This window comes from Aptenodytes forsteri, unplaced genomic scaffold (assembly GCF_000699145.1).
Source record: "Aptenodytes forsteri isolate BGI_AS27 unplaced genomic scaffold, ASM69914v1 Scaffold96, whole genome shotgun sequence".
In the NCBI taxonomy this organism is placed as follows: domain Eukaryota; kingdom Metazoa; phylum Chordata; class Aves; order Sphenisciformes; family Spheniscidae; genus Aptenodytes; species Aptenodytes forsteri.
This window is the reverse complement of record NW_008795029.1, coordinates 8,604,851-8,625,898: the sequence shown is the minus strand read 5'-3', so window position 1 is coordinate 8,625,898 and position 21,048 is coordinate 8,604,851. Positions and strand designations below refer to the sequence as shown.

The 21,048-nt window shown below is 42.3% G+C and overlaps 1 protein-coding gene across 1 annotated transcript in view; it reads right to left on the bottom strand.

Moving 5' to 3' along the window:
• AFF3 (AF4/FMR2 family member 3) overlaps positions 1-21,048 on the bottom strand; it is a 345,664-nt gene that overhangs the window by 37,379 nt on the left and 287,237 nt on the right. Inside the window, 2 exon segments of the mRNA XM_019471217.1 lie at positions 3-238; positions 8,242-8,407. Of these exon segments, the coding sequence (XP_019326762.1) occupies positions 3-238; positions 8,242-8,407 (402 nt within the window).

Genomic DNA, 21,048 nt, shown 5'->3' with positions numbered 1-21,048 from the left:
GCCGTGGTCCGTCCCCGATGGCGGCAGCGGCGGCAGTGCGGCTCTCCCCACTGCGGTGCTCGGCTGGGCCAGTGGCTGGGGTCTTCTCACTTTCCTGCCGCTCCCCCTTCACACGGCCGTAGTAGGGATGGGCCTCCAGCGCCGGGCCGTCATGGTGGGTCAGGATGGGTGCTTTGTGCGGGGTGACTTTATTCAGCCACTTGTCCAGCTGCCACTTGTTGGACGAAGGTGGCTCAGGCTGAAAGGGAAACAGATGGCAACGAGCTTAGTGCCGAGACCCGGCTGCCCTCACCCTGGGGCTCCCTCAGGGACACCAAAACGCCGGGTCCCTCCTGGTACCGCAGAGATTTTCCTCTGGTCAAAGAGCCGCCCCCAAGCCGCGTCAACCCCCTGGCACTGGTCCTGTGTGGTGCGATGGGAGACATGGGGCATGCCGTGCAAGTGGGGCTATTTTTTGTTTCTGAATGAGGTTGGGAAGGAGGACGGCTTCCGTGATTCATCATTTCTAAGGATGATTCACGCAGCGCTACTGGCATCGGCTTTACTGGGAAACGCTCCCAAGTTTCCAAATAGAAAAAAATATAATGGTGGTAGGAAAGGAGGAAAACAAGGCAGGGGTACAGGTGAGGCTAAGGGAGGATAGCTAGTAGGAAAGCTAGGGATATATATTTTGTGTCCTGTGCCACTGCAATAAATATGAAAAGTATTTAAAAAGCATACAAAGAGGCATGTAGTGGGGAGCTGGAGGGCTAACCAGGTGGTTCATGTAATCTGTCTGATATTGACGTTATAATCCTGTGAGATCCCACAAACATTTGTTACGTGGTGGTATTGTCAAGTGCTCATTTTGTGAGTATTGTGCGGCTGTTAGTTTTTCTCTTCGTTCCTGTCACAACACGATCAAGTTATAAGAGAGCTTCTAAAACATAATGGTGTTTGGACAGTGAAGAAGTGGGATAATTATGATTTCAAATGTAACCACAGCTCAGACAATGTTATTTCAGAACAATGTGCAAGTGTTTTCTAGTGCTTCTTGCAATCAGTAATTTGAATGTCATAAAATGAAGCGGAAAGGCAAAAAAACCCAAAAGAAATAAATGATGGAGTAGATGGCCAGCCATAACCTAAGCCCGCAGAAGCCAATGTGAAAAGTCTCCTAATTTCCCTAACTGGAACCAAAATTTGATCCAGTAGGCTATTGCATATGAATAATCAAAAAGCGTGTCATGAGTCTAACATGAAAACTGTCAATGCTCTGGAAGACAGTTTGCCTAAGAGAGAATATCCACAGTTTCTAACTTAAAAGAGTCTCTTAACTCCTTATTTAAAGTAGGTGCCTGAGGGCAACACAGGTTTCCTGCATAGCCAAGGGCGTCTCCAGGATCACCCACTGAGGGCTGTATTCACTCTACATGGAGCAAAGGCTCCTAAAATAAGCAAAAAAGTTAGACATCGGAATTCATATAATACAAATATTCCTTCTCGCAAAAGTGTCTAATTTACTCATCATCGAGCTAGCCAATACCTATGGGAAATTTGCTGGATTGCCTTAAGTTTATTTTTTTCTTAAGCATACTCCCTAATAACTTACACGAGGAATTTCTTTCCTGAGCTGTAAATCATGAAAATGGATGGGCAGTATTTCTCTTGGATGAAGATATATTTTTATAACTCTTAACTCTTTATCTAAAATAAACAGCATTTTTTTGATTGCTGCTGAAAATACAGATAGATTTGTTTGGTGCCATTCATTGTGCACATACTGAATTTACTAGATATATAATAAAAGGTTCACTATACAGGGAAGTCTTTCCACTGTTCAGGTGTATTTAAGAAAAGGACATACATCAGAAGCATGTGGGGAAAAATACACCTCTGCCCATAAGTATAGGTCAGAGTGAGGGCAGCTTGAAAGTTCAAAAAAACTTCCAGCTTTTCTGTTACATCCCATTCTGTCTCTTTATGTACCTTGTAATTCTTGAAAACAGTGGTTCACAAAATATGGATTCCAAGGGATCACAGTAAACCAGCAGAAAACAGTGATTAACTGCTACAGTGTCGTAACTTGGCAACGTGGTACTTTCCTAGAGTGCTATGTCTGCTATTTAGGCAGAATAACTACAGTCCCACCAACCTATAAGCCAACTATGAAGTCTAATAAGAAGGATCAACAATGTTGCCAGCTTTACTAATTTTGTCAGGAGTTTTAGGACACTCATTATTTTTCTTAAAGCCTCAGCTCTCAGAATCATGGGCTTAGATGCACTTCTGGGGTTTATTTAAATAAAAATTCAAATCCTTGTGGCTACTGAAAAAAAAACCCTTAAGATGTGTCTGCTAAAAAAACCCCTTTAAGATGCATTTGCTAAAAGTAAAAAGTCTGCAGCCCATCAGGTAAATTAAAAGAACCCACATTTAAAAAATCAGAATTCTAAAACTTTTCTCACTATTTTTGGGCCCTGATACAGTTTTGGAATATTTGAGATTGTCAGTGTACATGAGTGATGCCAATTAACTTTTGGAAGTAATTTATTCAATTGATTGCTCTAACTGAAAAGTACTGCACATAGAAATCCTTTAAAAAAACAAGGTACCTTGCAAGAGAACAAAATCATGACAGCCAAGAATGAAGAGCAGGCCTGGTAAAAAAAGGGATTGGGAAAATTCACTTGAAAGTTTTCGCCTGTCCACTTTACATGCCTAACTACAATTATTTGTGGGAGAAAAAGAAAATCCCTAATTCTCCAGTCCACATCACCCCGCTGAGCATGTCACATACCATTCTATGGAAGAAAAGTTGGTTTGCTCAAAGCGGGAAATTTTCAGCAGCATGTAAGATTGGAAATATATATGAAAATATATCCAGAGTGATCAAATAGCAGAATGGTCTCTGTCCCTTGTTTTTTGTGCCATGGAAATATGCTGCCCTCAAGGCCTTGTAGAGAACTGGGTAGTTTTTAATTGGGGTAAAGCTGGTGGTGCCCAGATGGGCAGCACTAATAGGAATAACAGACTGTGATAAAGCTGACTTGCAGTGAAATATGGGTTTTGCATGAAAACCCAAACCAGGAAACTTTACAAGACAAAGATAGTTTCAGGGACCAATGCACCACAGACATACACACATGTGCCAGGCTTCATCGAGAAACAGAAGGATGTGATACACTTCCTTAAAAATTGTGGGTGGATTCATCTGTAGAACTTGGACAGCTATATCTGAGCTAGTCAACGAGTTCCTTCTCCAGTCAGTGGACTACTCTTCTAGGATGTGCAAAATTCCCTCTTGAAATAGACATCTGAAATAGGCCAGATGAGCTGGGCCCTAAAAAGGTATATTCCTTTCCACCGACTGTGAAGGGGAGGCTGAGGTGATGAGCAGATGTAGGTATCTACAGTAGAAGTGTCCAAATTTAGGTGGGATGACTCCCACACAGCACGTCTATATATCTCAGATCTCTTCAAGGCTACAAGTGCAACCAGAGGCACGAGTGGCATGCTTCCAAAAGAAACCTTTGTCAAAACGTTATCCAGAAACACTTTCTGGGGTAAAGGGCTGTTAAACAATGTAAGTGTAACGGGGTCACTCTACGCTTGTTATGACAAAGAGGGACCTAAGGTGTAGCTAATACCATGGGAAACTTGAAGCATGACACCACTTTCATTGAGAGATTAGATAGCCTATAATATGTGCATGTACTTAGCCCACTGTGGGGTAGGACTGAGCTATCTGCCATCCCTGCAGTATACTCCGCCTATTGTAAATTCACATACTAATTTACCCTTATGATAACTTGCTTGTGCTGCCCTGCTATTAAAGATTTCATTCAGGGCAATCCCCATAACAATGTGGTGCCTCTTCATTGTATTTAAGGCATAGATGATGATGATGAAGATGATGATGATGATTATTATTACTACTACTACTTTATTGCTACTATTAGCACTGCTGCTAGCACTTTATCAAATTAGAACTGGGGATTCCCATGTGTTAGGCATGGCACACATATACTGTAAGAGGTGGTTCCTCCCACAAAGAGTTTTCTGGAGGGAAGGGAATGTTTAGTTTGTAGTCGTTGTCAAAAGTAGTCCACAGGACAGCTAAAGCCCACGAATCCTACTTGCAAAGGTATAGATGTTGTCTACAGTTGGTCTAGTGGTAAAATCCCCATTTCTTCTGAGTGTACCAGTCAGGAAATCGAATCACGGCTATACTTAAGATGGGAAGCAAAAACTTTTTGGAAAGCAGGACAGATACAGAAAACATACCCCTCCTACCCCACAACCCTAAAATTACAACTCGTCTTCCCCTGCCTCCCTAGTGAAATCTATCAGTGAAGAAAGGCTGGTGAGGTGACAGGAGCACGCTCACCAGTTAGCTAGTCTGTTAGATACACACGTTCTTCCTATTTTCTGAGCTAAAGAGAAGAGAGCCAATGCCAGAGAGCACCTGAGGGAACAGCAGGGATTCACAGGCAGTGGCTCCTCAGCCACTGGTACTGATGTCCAGGCACTTGAAGGACTTGATGCACAGTGGTCAGGAGGTGGCTCTCTGCTGATGAGAGAGGAGGGTGCGGAAGAGCAGGACCCTACAAATCACTTCAGCTTTGACCTGGTCAGTCACAACGTGGGGACTTGAGACGAAAGAGTATATCCTGTGATGACGGAATAAGCATGGACAAAAAGTACATCTGAATCCTTGAAAAAGAGGAAAAAACTTTAACAGTTGTGAGCTAGTCACAACAGCAGAGGCTGTAAAGGACATTGCATCTGGTGTGTGGGGCTGGAGGGGCCCGGGACAGGACACTCTCTCTTCTGGCCTGGTTACTGTTGACTAGCCACTGACACTTTGTTCCTTGCGATGGCTTCTCCGCTTCCTTCCTGCCCATTTTCCCCCGTAGTCCTCCCTGCATAGTAGGAATCCTCGGTTGCCTAACCAGATTCAGCCTTATTAAAGGTCTGCAGGATAATTCAATGGAACAAAGAACAAACAAACCAAATTCTTAGCTTTTGAAATGCAGCTCTTTCTATGGACTTGGCACCCAAGTTTTTTTTCTGCCATCTGAAATAATTGCAAGGACAAGACGTCATTGTTTTCCAGAGTCCTCATTTATGACGTTAATTAAGGTCATGCAAAGAATTCATGACTTCAGCAAAGAAACAGGAGATAGAAGCCTCAGTCCCTTGTTCATAATTTCAGGTTTGGCAGTCCACAAAACTGTAACTACTCACATTAATGTCTGAGGCACCTTAATTTGTCCACATCACTGAAACCAGTCTGAATGTTGTCTCCTGTTCTAGCTCAGCCATTATTCTTAGTTTACTGCAGACATAAAGTGTAGACAGCTGAGCTAGTCACTACAGCAACTAAATAGTCAATGGAAAGAAACAGACACTTTTAGGGTGCAATTCATCTAATCTATTTTATATGTATGCTTTACAATGAGCTGCTTTTACACTCTAGGCAACTGCATTTAGACACCTGAGAACAACTCAAAGATCTCAAAATGAGATGAGGAAAAAAATACAGAAGAAATGAAACAGCAATTGAATTTCTATATAGCCTCAAATGCAGAAGACACGCTGTCCTAGAAATAAAAATCTTTGAGTATATGCATATAATATTTCAGATTATGGAAAAAAAAAAGAATGGAGGCCTCATAATGGTCTGCAGATTTCCAGATTAAGTTCCTCCCAACCTGGAAATATGGATTTCCTGCCCAGCATTGTGCTGGAGTACGCAAGTTCATTGTAGCTGAATTTATCAGTTTATGCTAAAGCAAAACCAAAGGTGTATTTGCTTTTTCTGTCTTATCCAACAGATGAAATTCATTTTAAGACTAGGACTGGAACTGAGTCCACTACTTAAATTTAGGTGGACAGGGCCTCCCTTTAAAGAGCTTCCAAGGACATGTCTCTCCATTTACCGGGTAAGAACATGACATATACTTTAGAAAGATGGCTTCACTGGGTGCATAAATGTAAGTTAAAGCATTAATGCAAAGCAGACAGGACTTCCAGTCACAGACATCACATAAGCATGTTTTGAACTGGTGCCATCAGTCATACGATGGGCCTGGGAAAGCACTGGCCCTTGGGGAAAGCACAGGTATCCTACTTCCCTGGGACACCCTGACCCTATCCATGTGTGGCCTCTCCCATATCCCATCAGGGCATGACCTATGAAAACCACTGCAGCCATCACATTTTTTGAGTCATTTACATTTTCGCATAAGCATGTTTCATACAGCATGTCCTAGAAGGCAAACCACACAAATATAATGCAAAGAGACAAGCAATCTGTTGGAGCAGTGCAGCTGTTTCGTGACAATGATCACTGATAACTCAGCCTCTGTACAAAAGTAGTTCCACAGATCTCTAGAGGATATGTATAAAATGCTTAAGAGGAGGCACTTCCTCCACGTTTCGATGACTCTCAGATCCCTGCTTGACTTTATGAAATCCACGACCTGCCTCAGTTAATTAACTTCCCACATTCCCTGAGGAATTGCTGCTCTCAGGTCCAAGCAGCATGGGTATCTGCCTAGATAGTAAACACTCCTCCCTTCCTGGGTACTATGCTTCTCCTCCTTTTATCTCATATTTCCTTCCCCCCACAATGGTTCCTTCTCTTTCTTCTCTTTGTCCCTTTTCTTCCACCTTCTGAGATCCTGCAGAGGGAGGAGAGGCTGAGCGCGAGATCTCTGCACTAATTCCAGCGGGAAACTAGGCAGAGAGAGAACAAGGTCTTAACCGGTCGGATGAGAGAGCTCAGAATGGGAAATAAGACATAGGGTAGTGCAGGGAGGGCAACAGGGAAGAGAACAGAGACAAAAGGAAAGAGAACCAGAGACAGAGATTTAGGAAAGGGACAAAGTGAGAGGAAAATTAACTGGAAATGGATCTGAAAGTACTGTGAAGGAAAGACAGAAAGGAAGAGAACAAGGTCTTAACCGGTCGGATGAGAGAGCTCAGAATGGGAAATAAGACATAGGGTAGTGCAGGGAGGGCAACAGGGAAGAGAACAGAGACAAAAGGAAAGAGAACCAGAGACAGAGATTTAGGAAAGGGACAAAGTGAGAGGAAAATTAACTGGAAATGGATCTGAAAGTACTGTGAAGGAAAGACAGAAAGGAAGATAAGTGTTAAAAAAGGAACAGAACCTGAGAAAAATATATTAAGGATATTTCTGCGAGTGCTGCATTTTGCCTGATAGGAAACATGGCCCCAAATAACCGAGCAAAAGATGAGGAAAGGCGTGCTGGTTATTCAGTATAATTTTTCAGCATGAGAGAATAGGTGAGGCATAGTTTCGGGGGGAGGAGTCTGGTGATTGGATGCTTTATGTGGAGTAGGAAAATACACTGACTGTATTTCATGTGTATTTACAATCTTGCTGCTAGATTTTTGAATATTTTTACATACATTAATGTGTATGATGTGGCTGTGGAGTTCATGGTTTTATACTAAAGGTGTGTATTGACCAAAACACGTAAAAACGTCAATCCTGCTAGAAAAGCAGAGCAGAGACAGCAGCCTTGTTGTGTCTGTTGAGCATTCTGCAGAGGTGAAAGCAGAAGGTGGCACAGCACTGGCAGCTTAACTGTAATTTGGCTAGGGCTTGTCTACATGTGAAAATTTTCAGTACTAGCTTTCCAGATGATAAGTTTGGGTTTAATGTTTTGCACCGTGAGTAATTCAGTTTAGTCCATTTTGGATGTAGATTACAATAAATCACACAAAGGCAGCAGTAGCAGAGAGTAATTCACTTAGGGAGTGAGGTGAGGGAAGTGCGTGAGTGAAAAACAACTGTTCTGCTTTAAAAATTCACCCTCAAACTGATTTTATAATAGCTTCCCTGTGTAGAGAAGCCTTTAGTTCCCTTGCAGTGCTGGGAGCCCACATCAGGACTTAGGCACTAAGCAAGCCATTGCTATGGAGGCAGAGTCACGTAAAACTTCAAGCAAGCTGTGAGCCTTGCAAGGCACTCCACTCATCTCCAATTTGAGGAAAATATCACAGGGTTATTTCTTTCTTAATTTTTGTTTCAAATGCTTTAATCTGCCCCAGGATCCCCTGCCACTTGCATTTCACAGCATGCCAGGAGGAGGATCCCTGGGCCTTTCTCTTCCATTTTTTTGTGCATCTCCCCACAGCCTCCTTGTGTTGCCTTGGCTGAAAAAAGGTCTGAGTGGGTGTAATAACGGATTGCCGCCCTAAATCATAGAGAGCCGAAGCCCTTACCTCTGGGCTGGAGTAATGCGAGGGCTTGCTGCCGTCACTCTCGCTGGAGCTGCTTTCGCTCTCTGAGTCAGACTCTGAGCTGGTCTCGGATTCACTGGAGCTGCTGCTGCTTGACCCCTTGCTGGAGAGTCCCGAGGCTCGGGTGTTGGACTGCGGCACCACCAGGCTGCCAGCCCCACACACAGCCCATGGGGGAGGCGGGAGGGAAGAGAAGAAAACAAGAACATAAAAAAACCCACATGTAAAACCCGTGGTGTTTTAGGGAGCATACCTATGTGAATGCCTGTGAGCTTGCCTCCGCTGCTAATGAATGGAATTCAATACTGCATTATTATAACTGGGGGGAAAATATGGGGTTACCCTCATATTCATTTAAATCCATAGCCTTTGCCATCTCTTCTTTGTCTGAGGGAGGGTCAAGTTTTCACTTCAGCTTGTCTCTTTTCTCATTCAACAGACATTTTAGGATATATTAAAAATATCAAACGTTAAAAACCAGAGTATAGAAAGCAGTCTTACACTGTCTAATGAACACTCTGCACAGAGGTGAAAGCAGGAGATGAAAAAAGGTGAACAGTTAAGAAACGGAGTTGAACTCCACAGTACCAGTCATTTATAAGTAGTAACAGCAACAACGATAATAATAACAATAATAATACATCCTCACTGGAGCTTCTAACCCCTATCTTTTGTTCTGCACACTTCTTCACCTACCCATAAATGATGTGGTTACCTGTATATACCATCTTGATATTGACAACTGCAAGATCTAAGACTCTGATCCTGCAAAAACTTGAAGAGCTCAGGCTTGTGTTTTTGCACGTCAGCAGTGCAGTGCTGTCTGCAGAGCTACTTGCCTTCTTAAAAGTTATGTTTGCATGCAAGTGTTTGTATTATCAGGCCTGACAGCAGAAGAAATGTATACTTTCCTGAAATAGTTGACCATGCATATTAAAAATATCACGGTCATAAAGACTTGAGTGTGAAATGTTCTATTAAGTCATCCAGCTTATTCCCCAGGCAATGGAAGATTGTTCCCTATAGCAGGGTGCATTTTCTAGTGAGTTGTCCAATTTGATTTTAAATGACTTGAATGCAGCTTTTACTTTTACCCCTGGGAAACTACTCTGCAAACTAACCCAAATTCCACTGTCAGAAATTTCTCCCAACCTGAAGTTGCCCTTTTTAAATTTATTGTTGTTACTTATTATTTCATCCTATTACTAATAGTTACTGTGATAAATTACCCTCCTCCCTTTTTGCTTTCACATATTTGCAGACTATTTTCCTGCCCTACTTCAGTCATCTTTCAGACAAGGCCTTACACATTTACTTCTTCTGATCTTTCTTCATAAGTCATTATCTCCAGAGATATGGGATCATTTTTATGGCTCTTTTCTGAACTCATTCCAATTTGTCTATATCTCTCTGATAACAGGATGCCCAAAACAGAGTGCAGCATTATAGATGGGTTCTCACTAGAGCCCTACAATGAAGGGCTATTACCTTCCTGCTCCTTGATGCGTTGCTTCTGTAAACATATACCCGAGCTGTGATGGAATATATAGTCCATTAACACTCCTACATCTCTTTCAACACTGCTTTCTCCAGAATTCCTCCACTGATAGCTACGTTTTAGATTATTTGCTTCCAGAGAGATTAGCTTGCTTTTTTTCTTCATACCAGATCTCATTTTCTTCTTTACCGCACATGCCTCTATCTCCTTTTGATTTATTTCACTGCCCTTGGAGGTGTCTGCAGCAACTTCTAATTTAGTATCAAACGCAAACTTAATTAAATGGTTATTCACTTCCTTTTCCAGATCATTAATGAGACTGTTAAATAAACCCCACATGAAACACACCGGTACCCTAATAACCATCTCTTCCCAACTCCGTTCACCAGTGTTTATCATTACCCTTGTTTATGCTCCATCAGTCCAATATTGTGGCTAATGCAATGTGATCTCGGAGATGCATTTTGTGAGAAGTAATATCTAATAATTAATTACAGTTCTGCTATGTTGCACCTAATGAATTGTCTTTACCTGCTAATGGTGCATTTCATTCTGGAAAACTGGTACCTGACACCTGACACAAGCCACACATGACAGGCAATTTCTGGGGCTTTGAAAAGAGGCCAGGCCATCAGAGATGCAGTTCCAACTCCACGATTCCCCACGGCCGCACACTTCCTGGCCCTATCCCTGCCTCCCCTAACATATGCCAACCCTTCCCCACTGGACCACCTGTCTTGCACAAGCCAGTACTCCCACCACATCGCCTTTACTAATAGTGTCCTCCTTGCCTTTTGCTAGGAAGTGGTACAGCTGCCCATGGCTTTCTTGCTCCAGAGAGTTTCTGGTTGCTTGAGGAATCGTGTCGCTGTTGGAGAGCCTTCTGCACCCTTCAAGGCACAGCGGTGCCAGGCAGTGCAGAAAACCTCACCTGTGATCTCACCTTACTAATTAAAGCAAGTAAAATAAACAAGAGAGGGAGGAGCTGACATCCATTTATATTTCTGACCTTTATTTCCATCCTTGTAACCATCAGGTGGTAGAGAGAGGCAACAGTAAAAGCTCATGCTCCAGCAGGACGGCGCGGTGCTACACGCATGTTCACAGAAGTGCCTGCCAGCTCTTGTGAGGCAAGAGGTCTGTCATCATGCACAGGCATTAAAGGTACCGATTACAATGAGTGCCTTTAAAAACTCGCCCTCTGCTATTTTTGTTGTTATTCATGATGTCTCTTTGTCTAGCCAGGTAGGTGTGGTAAATACGAGATTTTCAGGCAGCCATTTGTATAACAGCATTAAGGCCCAGAGGTGCCTGAAACAGAAACAGCTTATAAGCTTGTAAAAATTTTCCTTCCCGGAGAAGGAAAATAGATGTTTTGTGCACTGCTTTGGGACAATGCCGTTGTCCACTTGTACAGGTTGCCCAGTAAACTCTAGATATAAGTTGCTCACTTGTATTAACAGATCACAGTCAATCCCTTGCTAATAAAATAGTGAGAGCTATATAAAGGCCATTGTGAGTAGGTTTTCTCGTTTCGATTTTTTTTCTTCTTTTTTTTTTTCTTAAGGGAATATGAAAAGGTAACTGCCTTTTCTGACAGCGTAGCTTAGGGAATGCTTTTGACAGTGTCCGACTGATGGATTTCCAGTCCTCTCCACAACAGCGTTGTGACTGTTGCCCGAAAAGTTCTTCAACATCACAAAACATCTGCACATTTATGTCCTGCCCCTAGTGACTGTGGTTTTAATTTTTAAACCATCATTTTTGTTTGGCATTGACTGAAGTATTCAGAATTGCTATATAGGGGATGAGGGAGAAAAAAACCCCACAGTAATATTTCTTTCCTGTTGTGACATGAGATGTTTTTCTAGGCTGCTGAATAGAAATTCTAATACAGCCATAGATATAAAATATAACTGTTGGACTCTTCACAAACATCTGGAAATTTGTGTTTGCTGCTCTAATGGTAGCCAATATACTACAAAAATTTAACATTACAATATTTTCCCATTTATGCTGATACTGTTGACGTCTCCTGTCCCCCTTCTACCTTTTCCATTTTTATATATAGCATATTCTTATAAGGATCCTCATTATATTATAGTGACCAGGGTGAAAACAGTTAAATGTTTCTTCATGCATTCTTATTAAAAAATGACCTTTATTTTAAATTGGTGACTTCCATTTTGGACTGTTCTTTCTAAAGTATGTAAGCAAGATCATGCAGTCAAAATAAAAGACCAATTTACATTTTAATGACAGTGGCACATAACATTCATGCATATTTTGCTACTGGCTTATGCCCCAGAATTAATTACTACATCATAGAAATGATATTTTTATTTTAAGCAATTAAATAACAATTTGGGTAAGAACCACTTTTCTTTAAAGCCCTTGATCAGAACATGCACTCTCTGATTTAAGAGAGAGAGTAAATACTTTGTAAAGTTGCCAGAAGTTCAGTAATAAGATCACTTAATAACCAACACACCATCTGAAGTTTCTGATTAGGTATCTCCCATCATCCTGGCTACATGGAACTGGGGCTCCTAAACACCATGCAAGTCTCCAACAACCTATTTTCCTGCACTGCCTAGTGGACAAGTCACCCTTCTCTGAAAAACTGCTAGATACCTTATAGCCTCAATTTTTTCAGATGTGCAGGTTCAGAAACAGTGATTTGGGGAGGTTAATACTTCTTCCCCACTCAAACTAATTTGTGATCCAAGCTGAGAGGTGGAGCCATCTCAATCCCTGGAGAAGCCTGAGAGGCTAGTTGTGGTGGGACCAGTTATTAGCTCCATCAGACTGCATGGCCACGGCCAGCCTTTGAACAGCACCAAGGTGGTTTAAACACTTGTGCAGGAAGGTGCAGGTGTTTGCTATTCAGTCAGTGGAGAGAGATTCCCAAATCAGATTGCCTCAGTGGCCCTCAGGAGACCTCTTGAGGTTAATCACGCTGGATCTGGGTCCTACTCTGTGCTTCATATTAAGCTGCTGCTTACAGCTGCACTACTTTCCATGATAATAAATCATGGCGTTCAGCACTGGCCACAAGAAGTTCCCGGGCAGCTAAGCGTATGCTGCATTGCAGGAATTCAGTCTCAGTGTTTCAAAGACAGACAGCCTGGATGCCCGATCAAGGTACAAGTAAAACAGATGCAGTTCTTTAGCAAACTGCAAGTATTTGGTAACAATATTAAATGGATTCAAAAGAGAAAAATCCCTTCTGTGCTGAAGAATTTGTGATCCCAATTCTTCACTGCATTACCACATGAAGGCACTTTATACCTACTTTACACAGGTATGAATGATAATCAAGAATGCAAAGCAAGGGAGAATCAGGCCTTGAAGAAAAGACTGTGCCAAGAAAACTTATCAGAGTGAGCCTCTGAAATACTCTTCCAACCACAACAAAGGCGATGCACGTGCTCACGCTTCATATTTTGGAGTCCAGTCAGTCTGTGTAATTTCACTTTGCAAGAATTGTATCCAGAACCTTCTTATCAAAAAGCTCAGTAACACTATCAGACACTATCTGCTGTATTTGTTTTCGTGTCTGGAGATGGGACAATATTTAGACAGTGTCATCTGCATAGCTGTGATCATCTAAACTATTTTTCTTCTAAATCTCACCCTACGGTACCATCCATCAAGCACTGTGCAACTACCAAGTGGCCCTGACTCCCCATAGGAAAGAGGAATGCAACAATTAGTGTGAAGAACTGACTTGAATAAACAAATGACACTGTTAGGGATCACATTGTCAACATTGAGAGGTAAACATGGAGAAGGTGATCTGAATTTGTAGATGTCACAAACGTTCGAGAAAATCCTAAGCAAGGCTGTATGAATGCTTGCAGTATTTGAAATACCCAGAAAATCTATCAGTGTCTGGAAGATCAAGGCCAATTGTGGGAAAACAATACTCTGAAACAGACACCAGTCCCTTGGCTGGTATAAACTGTCATAGCTCCATTGACTTCAATTAGGCTACACTGATTTAAATCAAACAGTAAATCTGACCAAGACTCTGAAATGATATTTCAAACTCAGTGATGAAAACATATTCCACGGTTTAAAGGAACTCTGCTGGCAGAGTCTCTATTTTTATTCCAGATTAAAGTATCTGAACCACCACTTCCTTCTTCCCTTAAAGCCAACCTAAAACCCAGTGCAGTTCTTTTACGGAGAACTCTTTATCCCTTTGTTGCGAGAAGCAAATTCCTCATCGTGCTTCCTCAAAGCACAAACTGAGAACATCGTGCCAAGATCTGTATAATTATCTCTGCTGCCTGGCACCGAAGATACTGCACGTCTCCCATGCACACAGTAGGGAATTCCTGTGTTGATAATTGTGAATGAATCACAGAGGCAATGGAAATGCCCACTTCTTGCTGCTGCCCCTGTGTATTTTTCAAATTCTGTTTCAGTGAAGACATCTGAAGCATGCTTACCACGGGGGTCTATCTGGACTTGCAGATCAGGCCATCCCAATATTGTAGCAGAACATATGGGGATTTTTTTTCTGAGGCGACTGTAGAATGCCAAGAAATAGCACCATAAGGATAGCCTACAGAATGAATGTGGACGCTGTCCATTCCTTTCAGGCCAAAATCATGCTGAGAAAAAGGAGATGATACCATAAACTCTAGAATAGACACCCGCTTGAGGACAGCCAGATACCTCCATGGTTTAAAATACGAAGGCTGGTTCTGTACTTAACATACAAACATGAGTATAAGGAGCCTCTGCTCTAGTTTTAGCTCTGCCATGTCGAGTCTGAATGATCAAATCAGTCGACCCTTCCAGGGCTCCGGTCACCATCCAAGTCATACACAGGGATGACCAAACTTGCCTACCTTCAGTGTGTTAGGAGATGTCCTTCGTTATTCTTTAAAAAGCACTTGGATATCCTTGTTCCGAACACAGTACGGAAGTGACACAAATTTATGTTTTTGTACCTTTGCTAACCGGGAGCATGAAACCAATTAACTGTCTGAGTTCTTTACAGTTACTGATTGTCAAAACCCATCGTTCACTAACAAAAAAAACAGCTAGCCCTGCCATGGTTGGCTGTTTGGGCCTGAACGCAAAAAAATGAGGCCGGGCACTTCCCTTTCTCCAGGTAAACGATTTCCCAGGAGTCTGTTAATATCTTTAGGAAACAGAGAAATGTTTTCATACCTCATTCCTATAATGGATGAGGTATGAAATGGGAGTCATGATGAGTGAGAGTCCTGGAGGTTGTTCGGCTTGTCACAATATATAATGCTTCTGTGAAAGCACTGCATTACCTTAGTCGCACCACCTTTGCACAGCACAACTAATAAAGCACAGCTGCCAAGAACAGAGTTCATAGACTCCACCTATATTTTAACACTGTCCTTGGGAGTTGCTTAAATAGTTTGTGCTGACAAGACTACAAGTATCATCCGATAATGCAAACCTAAGGTAAATCAGGTCTCTTCAGAGAGTCAGGTGTGCCCTGTGTGATTGCAGCTTAATTGCCAGAATAGTCACCAAAGAAAAACAAATTGATAGGAAAGGCTGTTTAGAAAAACAAGCTATGAAACTCATGCACACACACATACAAAAAACCCTCAAGGAAATTCAGTCTAGCAAGGGGGTATCTACTTAAGGCCCGGTCGATACTGGAAGCAGCAGAATCACAGCTCCCACCTTGAAGGAATATGGTAGGAAAGAGAAAACCACTGAAAAAAACCTTGGCTAAAAAAACCCTCCTAAAATAAAATGCTACATAACAATTAATAGTGACATCTCTGTATAAATAGCTCTATCAGGAGGAGCGTGTGTCGGGGTATCTGAGATGAAAGGGTCCAAAAGACCTGGAGCGGCATTAGTGTGGGGATGAAGTGATTAGTCAGCAGGCTGACAGCTGTGCTAGGAGCCTGGTGCCAGATTCCAGTGTATGCTTTCCACCGCTGCCAAGTGTTTGCTTGTCGCTCCAGATAAATGGAGCATCAGCAGTGTTTTATTTGACCTGCTCACAAGAAAAATAAAGCAACTCTGACTTCCTCGGTGTGTTTGTCGTTGACCTTGCATCAGCTGAATATGAGCAGAGAGATTCCCTGGTCCAGGAAAATTAACTCTTTAGTAGAAGAGCAGTGATAGAGTCTTTTCACCTTGGTAGTATAATTAGTCTCTTAATGGTTCGAAGTACTGTGACTTAAAAAGTGACAGGCATAGCCTATGTGTCCTATACTGTCCTTGGAACATGCCCTTGGACCAATGGCCTGGAGAATGATGAACGACTTTGAGAATAGTCCGTGAACAGCCATCCTCCTGCCTCCAGTGTGAAATCAGGAAACCATTTCTACAGACTTTTTGGGGGGGCGGGGGGGGCGGGGGACAGAGATAAATTGTAAGTGGATGAAGTTGTTGAGAAGATTCAGTCAGACAACACCGCTTTTGATTTCCCCCCGAGACCAAGGGCAATGGCTTTCGTGTGTTTTCCTTCATATGTGCCCCAGAAGTTTTATTTTTCTCTCTTTTCTTCATCAGTTTGGTCATGTTAGGAACTTTCTATTTGAGATCCCCATTGCTGTCTGGTCAAGGCCAGCTTCTGCCGCTGGGTGGAAATCGGACACAGTGTCTTTGAATTACATGTCTGAAAGGGAATGTAGAACACACACTTTTTTTGACCTTCAATGCCCTCGATGTGTGAAGGTTCTCCATGGCGGCTAAGAGTGACAACCATACTCCAGAAGCAGTGTTACTCAAAGGACTCTCTTGGGAGATATACCCTTTCCTCTTCTCCTCTAGGAATCCAGCCCTCACATCAGATCAAAAGACCCAGGGAAGAGGTAAGAAACCTAGAGAGTCTTTGCAAGAAGGAGAAAGGACTCCTTTAAGGAGGCAGAAATAAATTGTAAGTGGATGAAGTTGTTGAGAAGATTCAGTCAGACAACACCGCTTTTGATTTCCCCCCGAGACCAAGGGCAATGGCTTTCGTGTGTTTTCCTTCATATGTGCCCCAGAAGTTTTATTTTTCTCTTTTCTTCATCAGTTTGGTCATGTTAGGAACTTTCTATTTGAGATCCCCATTGCTGTCTGGTCAAGGCCAGCTTCTGCCGCTGGGTGGAAATCGGACACAGTGTCTTTGAATTACATGTCTGAAAGGGAATGTAGAACACACACTTTTTTTGACCTTCAATGCCCTCGATGTGTGAAGGTTCTCCATGGCGGCTAAGAGTGACAACCATACTCCAGAAGCAGTGTTACTCAAAGGACTCTCTTGGGAGATATACCCTTTCCTCTTCTCCTCTAGGAATCCAGCCCTCACATCAGATCAAAAGACCCAGGGAAGAGGTAAGAAACCTAGAGAGTCTTTGCAAGAAGGAGAAAGGACTCCTTTAAGCACATGTAGATACATGGTACTAGTGGCTGAGACCGTGGTCAGGTATAGTTTTTCCATATCCAGTAATACTGAAGCTTTGGATGTCTTTCTGGCACTCATTGATTCCTTGTAATAACCAAGTGCATTCTTCTGGACACTGCTACTTTCCAATCTCCTCTTTTCCACCTGTCTCTCCTCCCCTCCTCACTTTGAGGAAGTTCCTTTCCTGGCAGCATCAGGAGTTGCTGCATACAATTGCCAATGGTCTCCAGAGAACATGAGTTCATTTGCCCAAGGGAGATCAGATTACCTAGGTTCACTGAAGAAGGTAAATATCACTAGAGATGAGCTCTGTTCAACTTCCCATTACATGAGTTAAAAACATGCCTGCATTTCATTGGTTTGCATGATAAGCCAGATACGGAATAGGAGCTCAGGCTCAGCTGTCAGAAGGTCTCATTAGAGTGGCCTAATGTGAAAGTAAAGATGTCACGAGGCTCCGCACAAGTTCTTTTAGTCACAGGGAAGCACTCAAGATGCTGAATCCTACCATCTGAAGAACAACTTCTGGTCCGATGGCCCTTCAAGAGAGAAGGAAAGCTCCATAGGCATCCCTTTTTCACAAAATCTTGATGTCACATATGACAGTAGGAGGAGAGATCCTTGTGCTTCAGCAAAATAAGAAATCAGGAAGTTACACCTGAAGTCAATGAAAATAGGAAGAAAGGCACTAATTTAGGAGCTGTGAATGGAAATACAGAGTGTAAAGAGTGACAAGGACTAAGGACTGTTTGTAAGTAAGTCAGCTGCCAAGAGGTCACCTGAAGACCTTAAGCAAGCCAATTTTCTGACTTTGTGAACAAATAAGTCATGTGACTCGCACAGTCAAGACTTCACCTATTGTGCAGGGCTTAAAAAATGACTAAAAAATAATGTAGCTGAGTTAAATCAAGGTGGAATTGGACCCTCTTGGTCAGAACTTGATACAGCTGGCCAGTGGGGTATAGGATAGTGGGTCTGTAGGCATACAGTTTTTCTGACCTTAATTTACAAGGGACCAAACTACTGCCTAACTTCATCATCCAAAAACGCGTTCCGGAGATTCCTACCTCTCTTGATAGACTAGAGGGAATCTAGGATCCTAAGGGCAGCTTAAACTATATGCCCGGTACGCCCAACACCATGTGCATTTTGATCTGGAAGCAAGGGAGGTTTAGTTCAGATTTCTCTTAATAATTTCCCTTTCAGGGTTCAGTCAACTCTCCCCACTTGTCCTAAAGACTGGGGGTGGTATGCAATATGAAGACCTGTATCCACTCCCAAGTCACTACTTCACTCTTTCATTAGAGCACTATTAAAAGCTGATCCCCTGCCAGATTCAATGATATCAGTACTACCCATTTCAGGAATAGATCCTCCACTAACATTTTGAAGATGATTCCAGCAGCTTGGTCTTTGGTGGGATAGGCTTCAACTGTCTGGGAGAGATGTTGCAAAGATTAAGGTAATTAAGCACCGGAACAGATCATCAGTGAAGATGTGGAGTATCAGTCATGGTAGTTCCAGAAACTAGATTAGGCAAAGGAGCAATGCAGAATGTTCTGTGAGTGGCATTAATCCACTATCCTCAAAATGTCTCATCAGGAGAATTCGATACCAATTCCCTGGAAATTAACCTGAGTGTTGCGTTTCTTGTCTCATTTATTTCCTAAAGCATGAAGTATAGTTGTACTTCTGTCCAAGAAAACAGCAATTTTTGCTTGTGACTGACAGCTTCATCAGGCCACAGAAGGCAACCACTGCAGTGCACACGAGGAAAATCCTCGTCTGCTTTGACCTACCATCACCTTATTTCAGAGTTACTGTTAACATAACTCATGTTGTGGCTGGCCATCTAAACGGACAGCCTTTTATAATTTTCAGACACAGTTGTACCTCACTTCAGCACGGCAGTCTTTTGCCTCAGTCAGCAGGACCCTGAGTATGGTTCTGCCTTGCAAGACCTCTCGCTAAGCTCTGAGAGTCCAAATACAGATGAACTTGTGCAGATAAAATTACTAACTACCATAATGGCTGTCCAAATGGGTGCAATAAATTTCAGCGTGAGACAAACTCTCTCAGGTTTTACTGACTCTTAATGTTGCTGCTGCCAGCTTTAGTGTTACTCTTTGACTCAAGCCATATTCTGTTGTCTCCCAAAGGTCTTTTCGGCCCGTCAGCTCTAATCAATATGCTGCCTTGAGAAGGAGCTTGTTTTAAGTAGGTTTGCTCACCATAAAGAACCATATAAAGAAAATTTGACTTCTACTCCTTGTCAGCATATATCACTCCCTATGCAGAGCAGCATTTAGATGGTCTGTTAGTTGAATCCAAGTACTCTCTTTTATATGTTTCAAGAAATGACAAATGCCTGGAAAAAATGCATAGTTGTTCTACAGAAGACATTAGGCAGACTCAGGAATGGCAAGCAGAACAGCTAATAAAGCCCAGAATTGTAGCAGAGAGGATGTTAAAAGCTAATTAGTTTGAGATTATTTGAAGACTTGTAAAAGGTTCTTCTGTTCTCCTTTCTGATGTAAGTACAGCCTGTTTTCCAGCAACATGCAAAACTATTTTAGTATGTTTTTAGAAAGAGTTGCCCAGGATATGCTGTTTACCTATTATTGACGTACTAGCTCAAAATAAAGGATGTTTTAAACCAATTTTCAGCTGTTGAATATTTGCCTGTGGTGCAGCATTAGGTTTTCAGGGGTCTGAGCCACTGGGAAAAAAACTTCTCCCATTCTGACCAGGCTCAGATTCTTGACCCCTTATTCTGGCTTAGCAGCATTGCACTTTACAGCTCGGAATGGAGTACCCAGAAGTGCTCATGAAGAGCAGGAATGGTCTGTCTAGTGAGGGTATCAGGATCTGACCCACTGTAACCCAGCAACACGGTGTGCAGGTACTTGATGAAGGATTTTAAAACAGAGAGCAGCCCCTACTAGTAACCTTTGCTGTGCCTTCCTCAGTTATAACGTATTAAGCTGGCCTGTGAAAAACAATGAATAAGTATGATATGCACAAATATATAAATCTATGTTAAGAAAGAGTTACATAAATTGCCCTTTACAATTCAAAGGAAAAATCAAACGTGAATTGCATCCTTTTGTTAGATGTCATCCCTGGAAAGCGAACTTGAGGTTTGTTCATGCACACACAGATGATGAGGGGAGGCAGAAATAAATTACAAAGCAAATATAATTTTATTTGCTTTATTAATCTAGAATGTGGTACCAATGTGTCTGGACTCAGTGGCTCCCCAGCTGCACCCTCCTGCAGGATGTTATCAATCCTTTATTTCTGTGAAATGTGCTACCAACTAGTAGGAAAAGCACTAGAACTGTATGACATTTTATTAAAAAAAATCGGTCTTATACCATGCTGTGTCCTGATGTAGTTAAACGTGTATCTTCCAATATACCTTTCAATCCATATCTCATACGTTTTGCTGTTCATTAACTGCCATGCATCTTTTTAGGTTTCTTATGATATTACATTATCACTAAGGCATGCCTAGGTGCCTTTGCCTATTCTTCAATGTATCTTTTGTTCTCCCTGCCTCTCCCAGGGAGGCGGAAAGGAAATAGAATCATAGAATCATAGAATAGTTTGTGTTGGAAGGGACCTTTAAAGGTCATCTAGTCCAACCCCCCTGCCGTGGGCAGGGACATCTTCAACTAGATCAGGTTGCTCAGAGCCCCGTCCAACCTGACCTGGAATGTTTCCAGGGACGGGGCATCCACCACCTCTCTGGGCAACCTGTTCCAGTGCTTCACCACCCTCAGCGTAAAAAATTTCTTCCTTATATCTAGTCTAAATTTACCCCCCTTTAGTTTAAAGCCATTCCCCCTTGTCCTGTCGCAACAGGCCCTGCTAAAAAGTTTGCCGC